We start from the raw sequence: 24,662 nt of genomic DNA, 5'->3' as shown, positions 1-24,662 counted from the left end.
ACCTGCAACTGAATGGCCTGGAGCAGGTTATTGCCGACCAGTGGTTCATTTTCCTCACATTTAAAATGAGCCAAACGAGACTGGAAGGCACGCTACTCTGCTGTTCCGTTGTTGAGCAGGAGCCTACTTCTCTTCCCTTCCCCAAGGCCATACCAACCAGGCTCAGTCCCAGAGGACTTTCTGAGCACCCCCACCAGAAAGCCATCTCAAGCAGACAGCCATCACTATCATGCTCCACAACCAGCCATCTGTCTGGCAATATTTCGACGAGAGCCCTTGTATTCTAGTCTTTGCAGCCTTTGTAGTTCTTGACCTGGCCTACAAGAACACTTATAGGCAAAAAATGAATGCTGCCCCTGGGTCCTACACCAGGGTGTTCCTCTGAGGGTCAGTCCTGCTACAAAAAGGAAAGGGAGCAGGAGACAGACCCACTGGTGTGCTGAGCAATGCAGGGCAAGCACTTCACACTTGTTAACCCTGTAATTTTCACAATCATACGATGGAGCAGGCTATCCCCATTTCAGAGAGAGAAAAGATACAGAATGCTTCAGTAACTTGATCAAGGTCAAGGGCTGGTGAGCGGGTAGCCAGGGTGGAAACCAAATATTTCCACTGGGTACAAGATCCTTGGTTGCGGGCCGTTTATGGCTGCTTGGGGGATGGTGGGAGAGCGGGGAGGTACCAAGGTTCCTGCAGCATCTGTCCCTGTGGGTCTCTGAACGGATCTCGCTGGCATGCAAGCTCTGACACCCTCGGGTCTGGCTCCACCCTCTGCTGGCCCTTGGCTCAGCCCAGCGCCGCTCCAGCTCGAGGATGCCCAGCTCCAGGCTGTGACCCGCGTCCTTCACCCGGCCACTCCTTTTCCCAGAGAGCAAGCGTCCCGGGGCACTTGTCTCCTCGCGGCGGCCTCTGAACCCCCGCATTTGCTAGTAGGAATCGGGCGGGGACGCCTCTCTGGATCGTACCGCGGCCCTAGAGCACTCGGTGGTGCCACTGAGCGCGCGGGGCTGCTGCGGGCGACCGGGAGGCGCGGAGAGGACGCAGCAAGGGGGCGCCTGGAAGGGCAGCGGCGAGGGGCGCGGCGCCGCCGGAAGCTGGGGAGGGGGCACCCGGGCGCGATGCGGTGAAGAGCAAGCGACCAGGCGGCGCGGCGATGAGTGCCTCTGCAGCCACCGGGGTGTTCGTGCTGTCCCTCTCAGCCATCCCGGTCACCTACATCTTCAACCACCTGGCGGCCCAGCACGAGTGAGTGAACATGAGCGGGTCGACAAGCGCCTGCAACTTTTCCACGGGACTGGGGTCGCGTCCAGGAACTCGATGCCGGCGGCATGAGAGAGACAGCCAGGTCACCTGGCCCTGGGTCCTCCTTTAGGCTAGGGCAGTTCAAGGTCTGAGGGCTGGGCGCCTGCTCTTTGCTGGTTCTGAGTGGGTAGCAGGGTTTACTGGGGTCAATATCGCAATTCTCCTGCTTCCGCGGCTCTCGGACACCATAGGGTTCAGAGCAACACGGAAGGCACGAGCCTGGCTTATTTGATAGGATCGTTTTCCATGTATGGACTTTCACATACTTACCCCCTTTTTTTCTTTCCCTAGAAACTGTTGTGAGAGACTAGAAGAAATAGCCCTGTTTCTCTGGGCCTGACTTTGCAGTTAGTAACGAGGTGACCTGGCTTTTGTGTTGTGGTCTGTCAAATGGACAGTATTTGCACCCTAAGGATCTTGTGAGAACTTTGTGGAGAGGAGCTGTGAAAGGAATAGAGGTTGGATGCTGGCCTGGGGCAAAGGCACGGTGGTTCCATGATAAGGAAATGGGTGGAGCCGAAGGAGTCTGTAAGGACTCTGGGTCCCAGTCTGGCCTCCCACTTCTCCAAAGGCATTACTGACTGACCAGCTCCTCGGTGGTCAGTGGTAAGGCTCCAAAGGCGGCCCTGCTTAGGTTGGTTGCTGTCTGCTGGAGGAGGAAGTAACCTTCTATGTTTTCCACAGCAGTTGGTACTAAGGAAATTGCATCAGTCTATACCCTGCAAGCCCCACCAGACGTCCAGACTGCTAGCAGAGTGTGTACACAGTCAGTGGACTATCTCTCATTGCTGTAACCACTTGAGCACTGAGAAGCTATCTTAGGCACAGGCTGCATCTGCCCTTGGACCAACCCCACCTTTAGTGCATCTCCTGAAGCAGTGGCTCTGGGCAGCCAGATGTTTTGTGCCTGTCGATAGAGTGCATAGGGACCTTGGCTCCTATAGTAGTACCATGAGCAGCTCAGTGAATACTTATTGAACACCCCTCTGTGCTTGGATCTCTTGCAGAAGTTGAGAACTAGCTGAGAACAGCCTAGGAGTGTCTGAGGAGCCATGAATTAAAATAGACATCAATAGGCACATTAACAGAAAATAGCATGCAATGAGGACAACAAAACAAGGTGACTAGGAAGTGGGTAGTAGCCTGACAAGGTTTTTTGGAGACAGGGATGCCTCAGCTATGGCAAGATCTGGGGGCAGAACTTTGTGAGCATGGTGGGGGGTGTGCATGGTAGGGGAAGGAAGTGGTTGTGACAGGCAGGTATTTGCTGGAAGAGCTGGCTAGGGAGTGCTGGTGGTGGTGGTGAGGACTTGATGGCATATCTCTGTGTGCTACTGATCAGTGCTGAGTCTTGGAGTGAATTGCCTCCCCATCCTCCTATAACATAAACCCAGCAGTCTATAATACCTCCCTCATAGTTGTTCCCTTTCTTCTTCTTCCTCCTGTCCCCTTCTTGGTAAGCCACAGGGCTACTCTAGTGTCTGTACCCTCCTATGAGTTCTCCTGGCACTGGCTTCCTCCGGCACAGACAGTGGCAAAGACTCCCTCCTCTCTGAGCACCCCCCACATCTCTGAGCCTCAGCTCCCCGCCCCCCAGAGCATCAACTTTCTTTGATTTTTTAACATCTGCTCCACCTTCTTGTCTCTGTGGCCATTCCTTCTTCCTTGCTCCCCATCGCTGATTGCTGATGACACACTTAACTTGATGGCGCTGCATAAATGAAACTGCCCCTTCTTCATTTGTGGGTCCTCCCTCCCTCCAAATCAGACATTTCTCCTTTGAGCCCCCTGAGACTCATGGCTCACTTTCCCCACAGAGTTCCTTTCTGTGGCCAGAGCTCACCTTCCCAGGCTGCTGCTCATCTGGGTACTGCTCTGCTCAGCCGTGTGTGCAGCAAACAGGCTTTCAGTTACACTCGTCTTTCACGACTTGAGCTTCTGTTTCCCAAGGCCTTTATGAAACTCTGAGAAATAGGATGATCAGATAGATTGAAGGGTCAGGAAGAGGTTAGGGGGTCTCTCACATGCACCCACATATGTTCAGTTATGGTGAGATCTGGAGACAGAACCTTGCAGGTGTTCTGGGGTATGCGATAGCTAGGGAAGGAGGGGTGGGGAGGGAGGGCTAGCCTGGTGTTTGCTGGGGGAGCAGCCTAGAAAGGGCTGTAAGGCAGCCCAGAGGATTGATTCATCAAAGAGTAACTTCTACCACTCAAGATTAACAACCCATGGCTTATTCAAAGTTCCCTCCACCCATCACCTGGAGTCCCAGTTAGACCTGTTTCTACCTGCCTTGGGCATGTGTTGTTTTCCCCAGAGGTTCTCCAGGAACAGAGCTAGGAGGCAGAAATGACCTACTGCCCCAGTTTCTCTTCACTTGTCTTCCTACCTCAGAGGTAGAGAACATGAGAGGACACCCTGAACTAATTCATGCTGCCTGTCATACTTGATCAGAACCCAGGCTGGTTGTGAGCTCAGCCATTGGTGTCCAGGGATAGGGATGTCTGCTGACCAGCACCTGCCTCTAGGCTCACACACTGTCATGTGGCTCACCCACCTGCTTCTCTCCTCCCTGGGTATCTTAGAGCAGCATCATGCTTATGAGCCATGGCTGCTTCTCCTCCCTCTGCTTTGGACCTTTGTAAAGCGCCTGGAGAATCTACTGGTGTGAGGTATCAGAAATTTCCCAACATACAGACCAGTCTCCTTCTCTACATACTATAAAATTCCTCCATGTACCCATCCAGTCTTTCATCTACCACCCCTCCATCCATCATCCGTGTCTCTTATCCACCCACCATTCATTCACCTGTCTGTCATCTCTCCTTCCATCCATTCATCCCCCTTTCCTCTCTCCACCATTGTTTCCTCTTTCCCAAGAGGTATGTGTTGAAGATTATCTGAAGATCCCAGTGTTTAGGCCATGATGTGGAGGTGTCCCTGCTGAGGACCGCTACTTGTAGCATCTCTGAGTGGCAGTGGAGGGCTGATGGTATTATAGCTGACAGAAAGGGCCACGTGGGTATTTGTCCAGAATCGGAAGCCCTGCTGGTGTTGGCAATCCGGGTGTCTCTGTAGGGCTGGCGTGCCCTTACGGCAAGCAGAGTTCAGAGCTCATGGAGGTAAGCACCTCCATGTAGACAGAGGCCTCTCTTGTTCATCTGGAGTCTCATAAGGCCAGCAGCAGTGCCTACCACACAGGGAAGCGCACTTCGAACTAAAGGTCTCTCTCAGGAGGGCTTGTGCAATCATACTGAGGCTCAGTCTGAGGGTTTATGGCTGGCCCAGGGGAGGTGGCAGACTTAGCGGTTAGGCCTGTTAGCTTCCAGGGCGAAGGGTTAGAGAAACAGGAGGTGGAGGCAGTGGGGCTGCAGCCATTTTAGGGATAAGAGAGGGTAGGGAAGAAACAGGCACAGGTGGGAAGGAGAAATGAATGAGGGACCTGGGTTCTGGTCTGTGAGTGTTATGAGGTTGTGACCCAGAGAGGCCAACATGCTATAGACAAACTGCAGAAACTTTTTAGTGGCAGAATTGAGGCTGGCTTCCAGGAGCCTCCTGCAGCACAGGGAGCAATAGCCTTCAATAGCCAGGAAATTCCAGGCACCATTGTGTTTATTGTGATTAGTGACCACCTCCCTGCTTTGGTTTTTACAGTTCCTGGACCATTGTTGGGGTTGCTGCCCTCATCCTGCTCCTGGTGGCCCTTTTGGCTCGGGTCCTTGTCAAAAGAAAACCACCTCGGGACCCTCTGTTCTACGGTAGGTAGGCTGGTAGGTAGACTCCTCAGAGGGAAAGGATTTGTATTCTCTCTGGCAGTGGGTACATATTCCTTCTGGGCTGTGACTGTTCTGGGCCCCTGACTGACAGAAACTGGAAGTGTAGGACTGTTCAGGACAAGGCCCTTCTCTCTAAGCTCCCCTATAAAGCTATGGTGTCCACTTTCTAAATAGAGTTCTGTTAGACAGTGACTGGCAGGGCCAGGCGGGCCTCCTCCAGGCACCCTGTTGAGCCCCCAGCATGCTCTTACCTCAGCCTCCAGGCTGGGCTCTCTGCCTTCAGCTGGCTGCTGGCCTGGGGGATTGAATTTACCCTGTCTCAATCTACACCAGTGGTTCTCAACCTTCCTAATGCTTCCACTCTTTAATACAGTTCCTCATGCTGTGGTGGCCTCCAACCATAAGATTATTTTTTGTTGCTACTTCATAACTGTAATTTTGCTACTTGTGAATCATAATATAAATATCTGATATGCAGGATATCTGATATACAACTCCTGTTGCATATCGGGGATTGTGACCCACAGGTTGAGAATGCTGGTCTACACATTTGTCTAAAGAGGAAAATAATACCACAGGGAGCTGGTCAAACATTAGCATTTGGTTTTTTTTGTTTTGTTTTGTTTTGTTTTGTTTTTTGATTTTTTGAGACAGGGTTTCTCTGTGGCTTTGGAGGCTGTCCTGGAACTAACTCTTGTAGACAAGGCTGGTCTCGAACTCACAGAGATCCACCTGCCTCTGCCTCCCAAGTGCTGGATTAAAGGCATGCGCCACCAACACCCGGCAACATTAGCATTTGTTAGAGACTTTGATCAGCACCTGACAGATAAACATGTATATTAAATAACAGACAAAAAAGCCATTGGTTGAGCACATCATGTGCCTGGCAAGGCTCTGAGCCTTTTAAAAGTTTTATTTTAATACTCATAATAAATATCTATCCACTTGCCTAGCTAGAGATGCCAGAAAAGTAGTCAGGGTCATGGAGAACAACACCGGACCCCTTTCATTACACATGCTGCCTCAGGCAAAGCTGTAACTGGTCTTGTGGTACTTCCTGGGGCCACAAGGTTGGGTATTTATTCATTATGTTTCTACTGATGTCAAACATACCTTACATCTCTGTGTCTCTAGCAATGAGTGTCTATTTTCCTTGCTCACTGGCCTGTGCGTTGGGGAGATGCCCTGTTCCAGGCTGTGGGTAGATTTAGTACTGTGCTCTTGTCTGTTCATAGTTCCCCAAAGCATACACAGAGGGCTAAAATAAGGAAAGTGTGTCCCCAACGCCTTGCTTAGAGTTGACCCTTGTCACTTCCAGCTACATCCTAAGGTCAGAGCAGGCTGCGTGCCCTCATCAAAGGCATGGGAAGCATTCTCTGAGCACTGTGAGCCTTGGCAAAGGAGGAGAGGGAATTATAAATGACCAGTTTCTCTGTTTGCACACACACACACACACACACACACACACACACACACACACACACACACACACGGAACTGAGGTTTAGAGAAATATCAAGCCTGTCGTGTGCCTCTCTGACTTCAGGGAGGTCCTTATTGATGTCCCCCACCCTACCGGCTTTGATCTGGTCCCAGAACATTCTTCTAATTCTGTCTATCCTTCCACTTCCTCCCCACCCAGGAAGCCCACACTGATATATCATCCCCCCATCTTTGAGTCCTTGGTTCTGTTCCAGCTTTAAGGACCCTTGAGCCTTGGGGTTGAGCCCTGGATTAGTTTCCTCACCTACCAGGAGGCAGGGACTATATCTTTGTCACTTCTAAGACAGAATCTGACCCTCCATGGGTGTCACCAGCTGCTAGTGGATTACACACCCACCTGGGAATCAAAGTGCTAATCAGCAGGAAGTATCCATGGGCCTCATGGGCCTCTTCAGCTGTCTCATCTCATGGGCATTTTTTATAATGCATTTATTTTATGTGCATTGGTGTTTTGCTTTCGTGAATATCTGTGTGAGGGTGTCAGGTCCCCTAGAACTGAAGTTAAAGACAGTTGTAAGTCACCACATGGGTGCTGGGAATTGAACCTTGGTCCTTTGGAAGAGCAGTCAGTGCTCTTAACCTCTGAGCCGTCTTTCCAGCACCTCGTGTGCCTTTTGGTGGGCAGTAGTGGTGCACGCCTTTAATACCAGCACTCAGGAGACAGAAACAGGCAGATTTCCAAGTCTGAGACCAGTCTGGTCTACAGAGAGAGTTCCAGGACAGCCAGGGCCACACAGAGAAACCCTGTCTTGAAAAACAAACAAACAAACAAACAAACAAAAAAGAAATACAAGAAACAAAACCAAAGCAACAAACAAACAAAAAAGTGGCTGCCCTTTTCTTAAATTGTTGACTGTCACTTGCACAACAGCCACCTACCTGTCTTGAGGACCTCCAGGGAGGACTAGCTAATAATGTTGGACATACTCTTAGTTGGTGTGCATGCCATACTAAGATGACCCATCTGGCTGTTTGATTACTGCCATGGCTCCTGCTGCTCAGACGGGCTGTGGATTTCACGAGAAGGGAGTGAGGATGGTAGAGGTAGTCTGGAAGAATCTTCTGGGACAACATAATTCTCTGTCTCTGACATGAGTTGCCTCAGTGAGCGCCTTGGGTAAGTACAGGGAAGTCATGGAGACAGGTAAATGTCCAGCTGGTGTGCGGTAGGTGCTGTCTGCTTGTCTGTGTGGTAATGCCCCAGCATTTTCTGGGAAAACCTGAGCAATGCTCCATGATGGCTGGTGGATGCCCCATCCTTGTTGTCTCCTGTGACATTCATTTTCCTTTGTTCCAGTGTATGCGGTGTTCGGATTTACCAGCGTGGTGAACCTCATCATAGGCTTGGAGCAAGATGGCATCATTGATGGGTTTATGACACATTACCTGAGAGAGGTACGGAGTTGCTCGAGGGTTGCATCATGACCTGGTGGCTTAAATACAGGCTGCTGTCGGAGTGTTCTCCTCATCCAGTCACCTCATCCAGTCTAAGCAGGCACATGACAAGCCAGGCACAGAACACAGAAGGCCGGAGACCGCTCTTTCTTTGCCACACCTCCTTCACTCCAGAACTGTTTTTCCTTTAAGTGAAGAACTGCAAATGAATTTAGTATTTGGGTTTCTATTACTGGATTATAAGCCCAGAGATCCCAAATCAGTCTTAAACATCTCAGGTACCAACGTCTAGTATACCCGTAATTTTTTTCAGTATTTGGGAGGCTAAGGCAGAAGGATTGCTGCAAGTTTGAGGGCAGTCTGAAAACATGGTGAGTTCCAGGCTAGACTGGGCTGCAGTATGGGACCACACATATATATAATATATATATATATATATATATATATATATATATATATATAATTTGAGCCAAAGAAGAAGGCAAGCCTGTGGGTATGGGGATCATGCCATGAAGTGTGATATCCTATCTGTAAGGTGGCTTCTGCAAGGCCAACAAGGGCAAGAAGTTGCCCAGAGGCAGTGAAGGACAAACAGAGAGAAAGCGAGTTTCAGGGATTTTGAATGGGATTTGGGGTCTAGTTGGGGGTGATGGAGAGGAAGGCCCGGGTGGTATCCTAATTCCTGTTTGGGTGTTTGTTAGAATGCTGGTGTTACAAGTCAGAGGCTTGAGGAGTGATATTCTGTAGAGAGTCATGAATCCAATTCTGTTTCTTGCCTTCCGGAGTTTACTGTCTAATGTGAAGGAGGATGGCACTGCCCTGGGTATGACAACAGAGGTACACTCTCAGCACAGATGAATGGGCTCTGGGAATGTCCAGGAAGTCCTCTTTGAGTTGCTAGTATTTCCATAGCATTTCAGAGTGGTCATGGGAGAGGACCACACATACCTCTATATGGCACAGGAAGGGAAAGGCCTTCCAGGGTGAAGAGACAGCATGGGCAAAGGTCTGGAAAGGAGGCCTAGTAGTGCCTGTCTCCCCAGGAGTGTTTGCAGGGTAATGCTGAGTTCATCCGGGGACATGTAGAGTTTTGGGTGCTCAAGGGACATCTACTAGTGCCCCAGCTGGCAGGGCTGAGCAGGTCTGGACTTCTGAGGAGTGGCTCTGTCAGCGAGATTCAGGAGTCACCCAAATAGAGTTGATACTTCAAGTCGGAGAAGAGAGTTGCTTCTGTAGGGGTTGATGGGCAGTGGTGGGCAGACAGAGGCAGAGGGAAGCCTGGGGAGGGGGCCAATGGACCCAGAGGAGGGACCTTCAGGAGAGAGGATATCAACCCAGTGGGGTTGGCAAGAATTTGGGAAGTAGGTACAAGCAAGGAAGCTGGGGTGTAACAGTGGGAAGATCTGGGGGCCTAGTGGAAGAGATGGGGCTTTGACCTGCAGGCTTTCAGGAAGTATGTGTGTGTATGGGGGGCTGCATGTGTCTTGCATTGCAGCTGGAGTGTGGTAGGTGGTGAGCAGGGACAGGTGGGGTGCCCATTTGGAAATGTAGCAGTGGCTCTATGAGTGACTCTGAAGGCCTGACCTACACTGTGATGGACAGGGAAGGCCACCTAAAGTGGCAGCATGGACATAACATTAGTGAGATTTGTCCAAAGACTGCATTGAAGAGCCAGCTCAGAGCTGGCTGAGCTGGGTATGCAGAAGTCAGGAAGGGCTTGGCTGAAGGCAGGAGCAGATGACTTGAAGGAGTTCAGGTGGCTTTGAAGGGCTCATGGGTGTCTGTCAAGCTCCCCAAAGAGGCCAGCGCTGGCTTTCAGAGCTGAGTGTGTAGGCAGGAATGGCTGCAGCATGAAATCAGCTGGAATTATGCAGTCAGAGCACCATGGGTATGAGAAAAAGGCAGTGGCCAGGCATAGAGCTAGAAGTTTGGGTGTGGCTTTTTGGGGGTGGTGGCGGCTGATGTCCTTGCATGAGTGGAGCCACAAAGTTCCATAGAATGTCTCATGGCTGGTTGATACAGTTTCAGACCTCTCCTAGTTAAAGGACTGCGAGCATATTAGGAAGACACCTCTGGAAGTGCATGGTTCTAGGGGAAGGAAGAAAGAAGACAACATTGAAGAATCCATGTCTGATGAGCCCCCGAAACACAACTACCTGGGAAAGGGAAACATACATAGTTCATCCTACAATCTTGTGTTCATGAAACTAAAAATAGCTCAGAGCATGGCTCTTGAGGGTGATGCATGTGCTACTACTCCTTAGTAGCTATGTGACCTCAGGCAAGTCTTGAAGCTTTGAAAGATGTTTTCTCCTCTGCAGACAGACAGGCCCGACCAGCCCACAAGCCTGTCGGGGAGGTCGACTAAAGGGCAGGTATAAGCTGTGTGTGGAATTGGACATGGGCAACTCCCCATGCCCAGCCCACCACAAGATCAGCTTGACTGGTTAAGGTCAGCAGGTGGCACCAGTGAACAGGGCCTTCCTGGGCCACCCTTCTGGTCAGGGTCAAGTGCTTGCAGACACAAGTTTGGCCTTGCTCCAGTTGGCTGGGATTGCACACACAGCCACCTAATGCTTTTGTGTTGTTGTACAAACCTTTGTTGAGCAGCCAAATGCCAGTTTGTTAGGGACTCTCCTATTTGACACCATGGCAGATCCTGGTTTTGGCTGCCCCAGGGTAAAGTTGTATTTTCGCAGTCCTACCAACTGTGTGGAAGCGGTTTCAGCTCAGTGAACAAACACCACTTAGTTCTGTTGTTTTATTTGCAATACAAGTCTGTTGTCTTGCATTTAAAGGTGTGTCTTCCTTAAAATGGAAATCTTCTTAATGCTCTCCTTAGGGTGAACCGTATCTGAACACAGCCTATGGACACATGATCTGCTACTGGGATGGCTCTGTTCACTACCTGATGTACCTGGTGATGGTGGCTGCCATAGCATGGGAGTAAGTTAGCTCTCCTGGTGTGTGTGTGCACCTTTGCAACTGATAAGGGGTATGTAGAGAAAACACATTTAGAGGCCAGTACACACGTGTATGCCAGGACAGGAATGGTCTAGGAGTTGGACAAAGCTTTATTTTCTTTGTATCACTGTCATTTTAACAAATCCCTTTGAGTTGTCCCTCTACCTTGGTGGCAGCTCAGGCAGAGTGGTCTGTCTCTTAGGTTTCTGCTTATGTTTTCATAAGGACAGTCTCCCTTGGCATGATGGTGTATGCGGATCTCCGAGTTGCAGGCCAGCATGGTCTACAGAGTGAGTTCCAGGCCTGGGCTGCACAGCGCGAGCCTGACTCAACAAGAACAAACACATGACATCAACAATAAACTCTCACTGTGTGTGTGTGTGTGTGTGTGTGTGTGTGTGTGTGTGTGTGTGTGTGTGTGTGTGTGTGTGTGAATGGGTGTTTTCTGGTAGGTATGTGGAGGTCAAAGGACAATTCACAGGGATGGGGTCTCTCCTTCCACCATGTGGAACCTGGAGACCTAACTTAGGCTGGCAGGCTTAGCAGTGCCTTTACCCACTGAGCCATCTCATTGGCTCACCCCCTTAGTTTTTGAGATACAGTCTCTCGCTGAACCCAGCCAGAGCTCACTGTTTTGGCAGTGCTGGCTGGTCACCAAGCACCTTTGTCCCTGCCCTTACCTGATGCTGAAGTTACAGAGGCATATCACCAGCCTGGCTTTTCATGTGGGTGCTAGAGATATGAACTTGGGTTTTCATGCTCCTGCAGGAAGCGCCTTTTCCGCTGAGCCATCTCTTCATCCCCTCAATGTTAGGGCTCAAAGTCCAGCACATTGTAATTCAAAGTTCCATCTCATTCAGTTCAGTTTCTCCTCAAGTTCAGGTGTTGCTCCAGGGCTTGGGGAATTGTACTGACTTGGGGTTTGATCATACCCCTCAATTCTTTGTGGCTGGCTCCTCTGGGAGCACGTCTCTGTCTTTAAAGAAATGAGGGAAGACTTTGTGATGGTTGTAGTTTTTTGGGGTACCAGGACTCTCTGCTGTGACATGCTAGCTGTATCTCACAGCTCACATGGGGGACTCCCGCCTGTGGCAGAAACCTGCATGCCCACATCACCTGCAGAAGTAACCAGCACCTCTGGCTGAATTCTCACTCCTTGTCCACCATGGTTCCCATGGCTCTAGAAGGCAGTCTTGGCTATGAACTTTTCACAGACAGTTTCAGCTTCCTAGCCTCTGTGTGGTCCTGAGAGAGAGAAGGTCTTTCAGTTCTGCTCCCTGGGAGGCTACAGTGCAGCCCCATGAGCTGTCCTGCCCTCCCCTCATTGTCTTCTCCAGGACACCAGCTTATCCTTATCTATCTTCCTGTGGCATTTCGGGATTAAGCATTGCCCTGGTGGGTTGCTCCATTTGGGTTGGGGCCCACAGCAGAGCAGAAAACATAGTGCTCTCCACACTGGACCCTCCTTTTAGATTCCTCTCAGCCTCTAGTGTGGAGTCGTTTCTGGGTTATCAGTTGAAGGGACATTGGCCACCATTGAGATTAGAGCAGCCCCTTTAGAACACAGGGACCTGTCACCTCTGGGGCTTTAGTCCACACTCTGTGTTGCCACAGAAAGTCCACTTTACATCCTAAACTGCAATCTCTCAACTTTTTTTCTTCTATATGCAATATGGAAATACATTCCTAATCAGCAAAGACTATGTCACAGGTCAATGTGTGTTGTGTAGAAAGCATGATTTCCTACTTAAAAGGACACCAAGGGGACTGGGTGATAGCTCAGTCAGTAAAGTGCTTGCTGCATGAGGACCCAAGTTCAATCCCCAGCACCCACATAGTAAATTGTGAGGACTTGTACCTGGAGAAAAGACAGTCCTTCCAGCAAGTGTAGCTGAGTTGGCTAGAGCTCTAGGCTCAGTGAGAAACCCTGTCTCAAAAAAATAAGGTGGAGGGTGATTGAGAAAGGAACCCAACACAGCCTCCTGTCTCTACAAGCATGCACATGGACAGGCTTACACATACATGTGCATATACATATACTACACATTTGCATACATGAGTGCACAGACCCACAAAGAAGGTTCTGTACTGTGTCACATATGGAAGTGGTCCTTGATTGTCAGGGTTCCCTGTGCTTATCATTTGATTCAGTGAGTTTCTATTTATGGACTCCCATAACTAGAATGAAAGATAATTCTGAGGGTTGCCTTTTGTATCCTAAGACAAGCACACTGAATCAAAACATTTTGTTGTAGGGAAAGCTACAGAACCATTGGCCTATACTGGGTTGGATCCATTATAATGAGCATTGTGGTTTTTGTGCCTGGAAACATTGTAGGTAAGAAACCCTATTTTAACAGCAATGCTTTTGTTGTTGCCATTTTTTGTTCTTTGCAATAATGGGTTTTTTAGATAGAAAAGTTGTTTTTAAGCTTTTTAATAGATTCCAAGCTTGTTAAAACTATTTTTGCAAAGTTATTTCTATCCCCCTCTGTGTGCTCATCTTTTTTTTTTAAATTTATTTATTAGTTCCAGTTAGGGAACCAGCTTGTTTCACATGTAAGTCCCTTTTTCCTCTCCCTCCCCTCACCCCCATCCCTCCTCCCACCCCCCTCCATCCACCCACCACTCCCCAGGCAGGGTAGGGCCCTCAAAGGGGCTCTGCAAAGTCCACCAAATCTTCCTGTGCTGGTCCTGGGCCCTTCCCCATGTGTCCAGGGCCAGAGTGTAACCCTTCACGTGGGATGGGCTCTCAAAGTCCCTTCTTGCACCAGGGAAAAATACTAATCCACCACCAGAGGCTCCCTGGAGTACAGAGGCCTCCTTATTGACATCCATGTTCAGGGGTCTGGATCAGTCTTGTACTGTGTGTGCTCATCTTTTAAGAAGTGTTTTGGAGTCATTTTCAGAAGTGTGTACTGAACAGCTAGTTAAGCAACCAGCATTTAATACATGGATCCTGTTTGCAGCTCTTTGTATTATATGCCATTTCTCTCACGCTGTGAGAACTTATAGCAAATGCACCCAGAAATAAAAGATTCTTCCATGCTGAAGTAAAAGAAGCCATTTAGACATGCAGAAAATTAGGATATATGTATTAATATAGTTTTTAATATTGTAAATAGGACATCACTGTTAAGAGACAGTTAATGATTTGATTTCTGTCTTATCTAATAAAAATATTGCCTGGTTCATAGCAAAATTTTAGGTGGTTTAAGGTGGGAGGTAGCTTAGATATTACTGTGTTTGGCTATGCACCAACAGACTTTTAATTATCTTTTCCTCTCACTTTTAAATAGGAAAATACGGAACACGGATTTGTCCTGCATTCTTCTTAAGCATACCATATACATGTCTTCCCGTCTGGGCTGGCTTCAGAATCTATAATCAGCCACCAGAAAACTATAATTATCCATCAAAGGTAATTTTATTACACTTAGATGTAACCAACCCGATACTGGTGTGTAAACTCAGGCTCCACTTTGGCTGCTGGCACCTCTTACATGTTCTCAGACTCTTGGGGCTCCCATCTCCTTTGAGGACAGAACATTTGGGGCATTCAATCCATAGGATTGTGTTGATAGCTTGGCATTTGCTAGCATCTTCGTTAAAGTGGCAGATGGTCTGCTTCTGTCTGAACCAATCTGCTTCTATTGCACTTTGGGGATATCCCTTGGCTCTTGTCACCCTTCTGTTAGTGTGACAGGTAAAGTTCCCAGCATATGGTTTGCCTGGGTTGTCAATGGCCTTTGTGCAAGCTAGCACCTGATGCTTCTTTCAGTAATATCATTTACTGCTCAGGTGTTCAAGGTAATGCATGAGGTCCATAGGGTCTGATCCCAGAGGATGGAGGCCCCAGGACACTGGCTACAGAAGCACTCCCAAGACTCCTCTCCTTCCATTCACCGCTGAGGTGGTTAGAATGAAGCAAGGCTAGCCCTGCAGGTTTGCTTTTAAGTCTTCATTTCTAAGAGAGTGATTTCTTTTTCTTTCTTTCTTTTTTTTTTTTTGAGAGTAATTTCTTTCTCTTGAGAATATATATGAGATCTTTGGTTAGGGTCCTTTAAATTTATCAGACATATGAGAACAAACTACCAGTTAGAACATGATTACTCAACTTACAAAACTATCTTTATTTTAAAATATTTATTTTTGAGGCAGGGTCTTACTATGTAGCCCTCCCTAGCTGACCTCAAACCCTCTATGTAGTCCAGGTTGGCCTCAAAATCACAGGGATCCACCTGTCTCTGTCTCTTGAGGACTGGCATTAAAAGCATGCGCCACCATGTCTGGCCAAAATTATTCTTAGAAGTCACTAAAATACCTTTTTAGGGGAGTGATGGGGTTGAATACATGGCCACCAGTGTCCTGAACAACCACTCCACCACACTGAGGTTTATTTCTCACTCTATGTACATTATAATTTACACGAAGTTAATTTGTAAATATTTAGATACTGCTGTGTAAACTCAGGCCAGCAGCAGCTACACTCGTACATCTCTTTGAAGTGGACATTAAAAAGAAAGAGTAAACTGTAACCCTAGTCCTGGCTCTACTGCTTTGTAAGGGCTTCGTGTCAGTGTGTGAACAGTGTTTGCATAACAAGACACACAGACCCATTTGTGTTGTTACTTGAATGGTAAAGCATAGATATGGGCGTTGTTAAACGGTGTTGTTAGAAACCACACTCAGAACAAACAAAACCCAACAACTCCAGGATCACTCTGTTTCCAACCCATTTCCACATCAGGGGCCTGTCCTGAGACAGTCATCACAGACACTCCGCAGAGATTTCTGTGCAGAGCCACTTTCCTTAACATTGTTACAGTGGAAAAATGCCCCAGTGTCTTGCAGTGGAAGGACAAGTATGGTGTCTCTAAGGTGTTTTCAATTTTAATCAAGTGAGGATGTACTCACAGGCAGTTATTCAATGAAGATGCAAAACTGTTTATGTTCTAAATTCTAGTTTTGCAAAAAAGGTTGTATGTGATATATATATATTTACATATGAATATACAGAACATATATACACATATATACATATATATACACATACATATGAGTCAGGCGTGGTGGTACACATGAAATCTAATCCTAGTACTTGGGAGTAGGATGCGGGATAATCATGAATTTGAGGTCAACCTGAACTACACAGGGAGTTCCAGGTCTGTTTCAGCCACACAATTGAGATCCTGTCTCAGAAAACCAAGTAACCAAGCAACCAGCCACCCAGCCAACCAACCAACCAACCAGCTGATCAACCAACAAATAAAACCATACATCACTGGGAATGTGTGTCAACTATTAACAGTAGTGCGGCAACTTATGATTCACATTTTAAAATTTCGTTTTTGAAATGCATGTAGCTTACTTTTATAATCATAAACATCTAGTTTCAAGAAAAAAATATGGACTTAGAGCTGGAAGGGCCTCAAATCACCTGGCTCAGTACCTCCATTTCATGGAAGAGGTGATGCACTAGAGGGAAAGATACTCGTGAGGTTCAGTGGTCAGTGGTCTATGATGTGAATTGTGCATCTTCCAGACTCATTATTAATCTTCTTGGAATTTAGTGTTGCAGACTTGTCCCTGGCTTTGGGATTGTTCTCCAGCAACAAACTCTATTTTAGGTTCTTCAAGAAGCCCAAGCAAAGGCTCTTCTGAGAAGACCATTTGACTTAATATTGGTTGTGTGTCTTTTCTTGGCAACTGGATTTTGCCTGTTCAGAGGCTTGGTAAGCATAACATCAAAAACAATATACTATTCCAAACAGGAAAAAAGTGTGTGTGTATGCAATGTAGTATGTATGTATAGACGCTTAGTGTGTACGTAATGCAATGTGTGTGTATATGTATGTATAGTGTGTATGCAATGTGTGTATGTATATATAGATGTATAGTGTGTGTGTGTGTGTGTGTGTGTGTGTGTGTGAAATCAAACTGACAAACTCCTCTTTTGGTCAGGGTGATACCCTAAGACCTCAATACAGTTGTGGCTTAGAACATCCACGTAGGGGTGATAGGATCAAGCTGTCCCTGAGTAACAGTGCTCACCTCTTCAGGGTCATGCGAATTTCTCACCGCTAAGGATAATGCAAAATTAGGCTCAGGTTTGGGGTAGGATAGCATGAAGGGCTCATGAGTTTTTGTTTTTTCTCTTGGGCCTTTATCCCTTTTTGTTTGTTGTTTGCTTTTGGACATAGGTTTTCCCTATGCAGCTGTGGGGAAGGCTAGCCATTTGCTAGCTGTGCCTTAGAAAAATGCCCATCTCTCTGACCTTTTCTTCTCTGTGAACTACTAGTATCTACCTTATATCATTTTGAAGATTAGTGACTAGCCTCTTGGTACAGGACCTTGTACAAAGGAAGTGCTCAATGAACAATTTTTGTTAGTCTTCATTCATCAGTGATCCTTCACAATGACCCAACTTTCTAGTTTATTCTTAGAAGAAATATTCTACTAAGAATGATTTGCTAATCATATTCATCTGAAACAATTACCAGCTATTCCTAACTTGCTGCTGTTGCACAAGTTGAGAACAAGCCATGGAACTTGTTCTTTGGTTGGCTCGTACTAATTCCCAAGTTCAACACTACGTATCCTTCCATGCCCTTTCACTTGCCCCTGACAAAGATGTGTGCATGTGTGTTGAGTGCGGCTTTCCCAGATGAGCATCTGGGCAAAGGTCCAACTCTACTGCTAGCCTGTAATATACATTGTCATCTAGGTGGAACATTTCATTTGTGGCCAAGGATATGAGGAATGGTGCCTGAGGGAGGAGTGTCTCAGTGGTGTGCCAAAATCCATTCTGTGGACTAGAGTGTACTCTGCAGGGATGCAATCTGCTCTCTGCTCTTTTCCAAAGTGGACAGGAGGGGCTTCACAGGAGGACCCTGCTTTCAAGTCATCCCTTATTGCTTCCAAAGGCAAGATGCTGTGAGGCACTGGAGAGAGATGCTAGTTCTCAATCTTACAAAGCATAGTATGATTAATTTGGTACAAAGTGTTATTTTTCTTCTGGTAAAGACTAGTTGGCTAGCTATTCCACATGGAACTGGTCATCTATACCAAGAGCTGTGCTTTGATTCACTAAACCTAGATGCTGAAGCTGTGAATATCAGAGTCCCCAGAACAATGCTCCACTGTCAACCTAGTCTGAATATTTGTTTTTGCTGTCACTGATGAGTCTGTAAAGACTCACAATTGATGTTGAGAACTGAAGCAGCCTATGACTGAAGCTGCCACACAACCTCATCAGCAAACCCAATACCCAGACAAGACTATTTATAACGAACTCATTTTGTCCTTAGATTGCTTTGGATTGCCCAGCTGAGCTCTGCCGACTCTACACACAGTTTCAAGAACCCTACCTAAAGGACCCTGCTGCTTACCCTAAAATTCAGGTCAAGTAGTTACAAAGTCTAAGTTTTTCTAAAGTTAATGAGTTGTCTACATAGGAATAGGAATTAGCATTTATCTTTGAAAATGCTTCATGTTTTTGCTTTTTGTTAAGGTCAAGCTGTTAACTTGCTCATTTCTTTGTTACACAGATGCTGGCGTACATGTTCTATTCTGTTCCTTACTTTGTGATTGCACTTTACGGCTTAGTGGTTCCAGGATGTTCATGGATGCCCGACATAACACTGGTCCATGCTGGAGGGATAGCCCAGGTACTCAGATAAGAATATTCCCTCTTGAGAAAGTTCTCTAGTAACCTAGCTGTCATTAGAATTATGAAACCTGTCTCTGCTCAATGTGAGTAGGAGTTTTCTAGTTCATTGGCAGACAGACAGACACACTTACTAATGATACTACCTGATAGATGTAGTTATCTAGTGAAATTAGGTTCACAAAAGTAGCAAGTGGCACTGCTGTGTTATAGAATTGCTTCCCAATCTATGAACATTATGGCTACTGGTAAGCGTTGAAAGCTGTACTCATAAGTTACCTATTCTATCTAAATGCAGAGTCCAGAGCTCTGCTACACAATACTCAACAGAACCAAGGAGCTAGTTTAGTGTAAATTCTGTTTCTAAAAAGCTGAGCCTGCCCTTCAATCCCTCACCTTGGCGCCTTGCCAAGTCCCTGACCGACAGCAGGTGTTTAATGAAGGCAACACTGACCTGGAAATCAGAGTGGGGCCCACTCAGAAGCAAAGCATAGCAACTACAGTCATGGTACAGTAACCACGATGGCAGAAAGCCCCAGAATTCAGTGTTGAAAATACAGTATTTATAGAATCAGTGGGTTAAATCCCTCCTGAGGGACTTATTTAGAATAGTCATAGAAAAAGAGATAGAACCTGCAGAAGAAATATTCCTGGTGAAATGCTTAGCTACTTTGCTCTCCTTTGTCAGCCTCTAAATCTCCACCCAATCCTCAAGGCCTTGGCTTGGGCTTTTATTTCCTCATCTTTTGATAGCTAGTATAACCTGGTAACCAGTTTCTTCAGCCCTGATTGCTGACCCCTAAATTTGATTCCAAACTTAACCATTTCACCATTGCAACAGATTTTCTGAGGCACTTTGAGAAACTTCTGAAGTAAAATGAAAGCAGCACCTTTGTAATGGAAACAGGCACACTTGAGTTTTTTTTTTCACACTTGAGTTTTTAAGTACATCTGCAAAGTGTCAGTCTATAAAAGAAAACATATTTTCCTGTTTGATACAGTCTTGCTTTGTAGCCCAGGTAGCATGTCGGAGACTAAAAATAGGACTCTTGGTCCTTCCCATCTCTCCTGTTGCCTATTGTCTCTGTCAATGTCAATAGCCTTAGCTTGCATCCACCAGCTTAAGCCAAAAAACCTGGAATCTTAATGTATATGGGTGTTTTGTCTGCCTGTGTATCTATACACCATTTGTGTACCTTGTGCTTGTGGAGACCAGAATAGGCAAAAAAAAAAAAAAAAAAAAAAATTCAAAATTTCTTAGGTCATTGCAAGATACACTGGATGATTTGGGTCCTTGATTTCAGGCTGTGTTAGGAACCTAACAAATCTCTTCACAAAGTAGAAGCCCAGTCAAACACTTAAAAATAAAAATCAGGCTATATTTTAGGTCAAGTTCCATTGGGGGCTTAATATCTCTATACACAGTGCTTGTCATAGGACTAAAGTTGTAAGCATAACTTGAGAAGTATGGCAGACCTTATCAATTCACTTGCTAATGTTTTCCATGAAGTGAAGTATAGTCAATTCTTAGTTATGTGCAGACTCAACCAGCTTAAGAGAAGTATGTGAGGCTCATGATGGTTATCAGTACTGAACAAAAAGTAGACGTTTTCTTATTCCCTAAAGGACACAGAATGGCTTACACTGCATTTGTACTGTTTGGTACTGTAAGTCATCTAATGTAAGACATGCAGAAAGATATACATAGGATGCAAGGGACTTGCCAAGGATTCTGACATATATGGGACGTCAAAGGTCCTGAAACCAATCCTCCTTGGATGCCAATGGCCGACTGCATGTTGTTAGAATCATGGAAAATGAAAAAAAATCAAAGACCTGAGTTAATATAGTTAATATGATTAACAGCAAGAGCTGATTCAAGCTCCTTGATGTCACTAGTTAGTTCAATGACCACTGTTACTTTACTTCTCTTGATCACCATTTTTTCTGTAAAGTTGATGAGGATTAAACAGAGTCCTGCATAAATTGCTAATGATAGTGTCTGACATGTAAAAGCTATGTGACTCCTGTTTATAATTATTGGTATAGATTCCCAGAAAGAATTGAGAAAATGCCTCCCTTACTGAGATTAATTCTACAATTTAACCAAAGTGTATCTCACATATAATGATCTTTAAAAAAAAGTAGGCAAAGGCTTAGGGACAGGAATCTAGTGGGCATTATGTAACCCGACATCCACTGGGGGGGGGGACTTAGTCAGGTGACATCCCTCCAGCTCACTGCCTCCTCCACTCTTGGCTATACAGGGATCTACAGGTCCATCTGAAAAGTTTACTTTGACTTTCCTGGACCAGTTATGGCTATAGTAACATGTAGGATGATTTGGGTGTATGGCCATGAGTGGTATAGGCTGATTTTTTTTTTGGAGACAGGGTTTCTCTGTAGCTTTGGAGCTTATCTTAGAACTCACTCTGTAGGCCAAGCTGGCCTCCAACTCAGAGATCCACTTGCCTCTGCCTCCCTAGTGCTGGGACTAAAGTCGTACGCCACCACTGCCCGGCAGTAGAGCTTGATCTTAAGGAATTAAGTTTCATGTTTTTCCTTCACAGAAACCTTTAAGGAATATCTTAAAGTTTTAGGAAGACAACTGGCTACTGGACAACTAGGCTACTAATATAAATGCTTCTGCCACCCACTTCTGGTGCTTTACCAAGCACCTTTGACTTTCTTACATGCTTATCTGATAGAGTTAAAAGGTCAACAAGGAGCCCAGGTTGTCAACAGAGTGCCTGATCATGAGCAGGTATTTAGTATTTAGTTTTGTATGTCTACCCATGCCCCCACCTAGGTGGGCCTTGTTACTTAGCTTGTGGTGGAGCAATAATCCAATGTAGCCATGTGGTTTCTAAAGTCAGTGTTATAATTTTCTACACTGTTACTCAGAAAACCCTAAAATAACAGTTTTGGATTATTTACTTGTATTATAGAGACTAAGATAGGGCTTTGTCCCAACACCTACAGGTTTTACCCTCTAACATTCATGTGCACATGTAAGACTCACTTCTTTTTGGAGCCAGGATTGTGATTAGGGAGGAGAGGGATTAGAATAGGGTCATCCGTTCCCAATTTTCTCTATCAGGAAAGGAAGCTATTACTTAGCGTTTGCTTACTTTCATGACCTCATTTTACATTCTAAACATTCAATCTGACAAAAAAATCAATTGTTTTGTATTTCTGCAAGGTAGAAACTTAGAATTAAGTCAAAGGGAAATGACTAGGGATGTCAGCCACATCACTGAATATTGTAGTTATAATCGAGATGCAAATTCGGCAGCACTGCACTCACTCACTTGGCCCTGGTACAGTTCCCAGGCTGAGCTCCACAGGCCATGTAGGGAAGCAAGTGTGCTGAGCACTCCTTAACAGTATGTGTTTGGGGAAGGTAGCTTCCTCAGGTGATGTGGTTTTTCTTGTACCCGAATCCTGAGAACTTAACACTAGAGGAAACTACAGTTGGGAGCCCACTAGGTTGGCTGCCACAAGCACACCCTTGTGCAGTACCAGGAGTGGCAGACGACTGGCCAAAGGATTCTTTTCTCACATGCACACACCCTTTGGTAAGGACTGTTACAATCTTCACTCCTTGTTAATCATTTTGAGTAGAATGGCCTACTACTAGAGAAATGCTTTAAAGACTCTTTTGTATTCTGACAGTCACAAGACCATTGTTGTTGAACGTTTATTGAACTCTAACAATGTGATAGGTGTCACACAAAACATTAGACACAGTATCTGCCCAGTAGGCGTACAATCTAATCTAAGGACACAAATCATTTTTTAATGTTGCCATGACCTTACTGTTCATGAAAATGAGGTATTAGCTGCACTGTTTAGTGCAGGAAAGGGCCCACAGAATCACTGACCTTTCAGGCAGGCTTGTCTACACAAATACACACAACTGCTCATGTTATTCTTGGAAACTATGGATGGTATTTTTCTGGTTGTTTTATGATGTACACATAATCTATAGGGATAGAATCACTAAACTCACAAATCTGACAAAACCAGAGTTCAAAACTGGCCTCTAGTCCAGAAGAAAATTGTTATTAATTCAGATAAACAGCTATTTAAAGTAGGACCTAGAGAAAAATAGTGTCAGGAGCCAAGTTTTTGTTCAGAGTTCCCAGACTGTCCACAACCGCAGCTCCTCAAGGCAGTCTCCAAAGTGCCCTTTATTCTCAAGGTCTTTTGTCTGTATAGCCCTGAGATGCAAACATTTGCTGGGCCTTTGGCCATCTATCTGCCCTAGGGAGGTGTGTCTGAGGGCAGAGTCCTCTAAGTGCCTATGGATCACAATGCAGGTAATCCATTTGTTGGTCCTGGTCAACACACCACAGGAATTTAATTTTCATCTCTAGAGTAGCAAAAACATATTGGAGGTATCCAGAATATATCAGTAATTTATAAATTGTAGCCCATTAAAATATCTGCCATTGATACAAATTCCTAAACATGCTGTTTATAAAAGCTTGCCCTTTTCTGGTCAAGGTCAAATCAAATGCTAAGTAGCACTTTTATCTGTTAATCACTTAGCACAATTAATGTAGGAAATGTAAGGTAACAAATACATTAAAAACAAATTCTTTAGTGATTCATTCTTGTTACTTCCACCTCTTTAGACTATAGTACTCTTTATCTTTCACTTTGATCATAGTATACTAATAATTTACTACTTATTACATTTAAATTCTCAGTCTTTATTCATGTGTAAATTGAATTTCAGCCAAACATAAAAATGTAGACTTGGAGTTTACATTTTATAGTAACACAGGTTTTCTGAGAAAATATTTTCTTGGTTTTTAATCCTGCTATGCCTGTATTACTTTTCTAATAGTTTTTCTCTGTGCTTATGAAAAGTACTAAGAACAAACGAGCCAAGTAAAACTCAACAGGCACATTCTGAATAGAGTCTATGTATATAAACAGAGAGGCCCTTGCCTTTCTGCTCTCAAACTTGGATTATGCTGACCCCTCATGATTATAAGTAGATTTCAGTCTGACTTAAAAAGGTTGCCTGTGTACATATATGTCATTTTATAATCATACTGTTCTCCACAGTCAAGCTATTGACAAGTGTGTCTTACAAACAACCATAGTGCTATTAAGTTGCACAAAATCAAATACACAAATAAACAAAACTACATGATTATGGGGCTCTGGGCTCTGGCTTCTAGTAGTCAGTCAGCCCAACAACACTGAGACCCCCAATGCTTCTCTTTAAGTAGCTCATTATACTAACTACAGTTTAGCTTTTAAACTCAACTTCATTTTTAATTGGAGCCCAATTTGTGAGACTTAGCTGAGTGTCCACCACATAATGTTCCTAGAATTCAAATTAGTAATGTTTGGTATTGGGCACTGGATAGGTTAAAAAAACACAACTGGAATGATAAAACCACACTTTAAATAGGATACATTATCTGAATAGTTTTTTATAAAGAATGACCTTAAATTTAGTCAAAGACTGTATATTAAGAATGGATTATCTGAAGGTATTTTGCTTTTGAGGGCATATAGTCTGAATGAGTCACCCAGAATTCATCATTAATCCAAGTGAACAGATCTCATGCTTACTCTTTTGTTTGTTTTAATATAAACAGGCTCAGTTTTCTCACATTGGTGCTTCCCTTCATGCTAGAACTGCTTATGTCTACAGAGTCCCTGAAGAAGCGAAAATCCTTTTTTTAGCATTAAACATAGCATATGGAGTTCTTCCTCAGCTCTTGGCCTACCGCTGTACCTACAATCCCGAGTTCTTCATAAGAATAAAGGCAGATGAAAAGGTGGAATAAATATACCTCATGTTCTCTCTGACCCTGTTACATGGAACTGGTGTTCTACTTCATTCCCTTCCATGATGCTCACAAGAATACAGATTCTTTCTCTACAATGTATGTGTGAATGAAAAATACTGGTATTGTATGGGTATATTCTCATTTTTGAAGGGAAATTGAAGTTGAGAAACAGCTTGTTTAATGAAATATATCAAAAATTTTCTGTGAATGTGACCATGGATTTTAACATTGCACATAT

At 45.2% G+C, this 24,662-nt stretch overlaps 1 protein-coding gene across 3 annotated transcripts; it reads left to right on the top strand.

The window, feature by feature from the left end:
* The first annotated feature begins 1,153 nt into the window (after positions 1–1,153).
* On the top strand, positions 1,154–24,436 carry Tm6sf1 (transmembrane 6 superfamily member 1). 3 transcript variants are annotated; one of them, XM_027407541.2, is made up of 10 exons: positions 1,154–1,245; positions 4,957–5,060; positions 7,878–7,975; positions 10,818–10,921; positions 13,195–13,277; positions 14,239–14,360; positions 16,570–16,674; positions 18,250–18,342; positions 18,490–18,609; positions 24,230–24,436. In XM_027407541.2, exons 1-10 carry the CDS (start codon positions 1,154–1,156, stop codon positions 24,419–24,421), a joined length of 1,113 nt encoding a protein of 370 aa, XP_027263342.1. In that variant the 3' UTR covers positions 24,422–24,436. The 3 variants fall into 3 exon arrangements, with proteins under 3 accessions (XP_027263342.1, XP_035298306.1, XP_035298307.1); XM_035442415.1 differs by having other exon boundaries at positions 13,186–13,277; XM_035442416.1 differs by lacking the exon at positions 18,250–18,342.
* The last annotated feature ends 226 nt before the right edge of the window (positions 24,437–24,662 follow it).

This window comes from Cricetulus griseus, chromosome 3 (genome assembly GCF_003668045.3).
Source record: "Cricetulus griseus strain 17A/GY chromosome 3, alternate assembly CriGri-PICRH-1.0, whole genome shotgun sequence".
Taxonomy (NCBI): Eukaryota; Metazoa; Chordata; class Mammalia; order Rodentia; family Cricetidae; genus Cricetulus; species Cricetulus griseus.
This window is presented reverse-complemented; position numbering and strand designations above follow the sequence as displayed.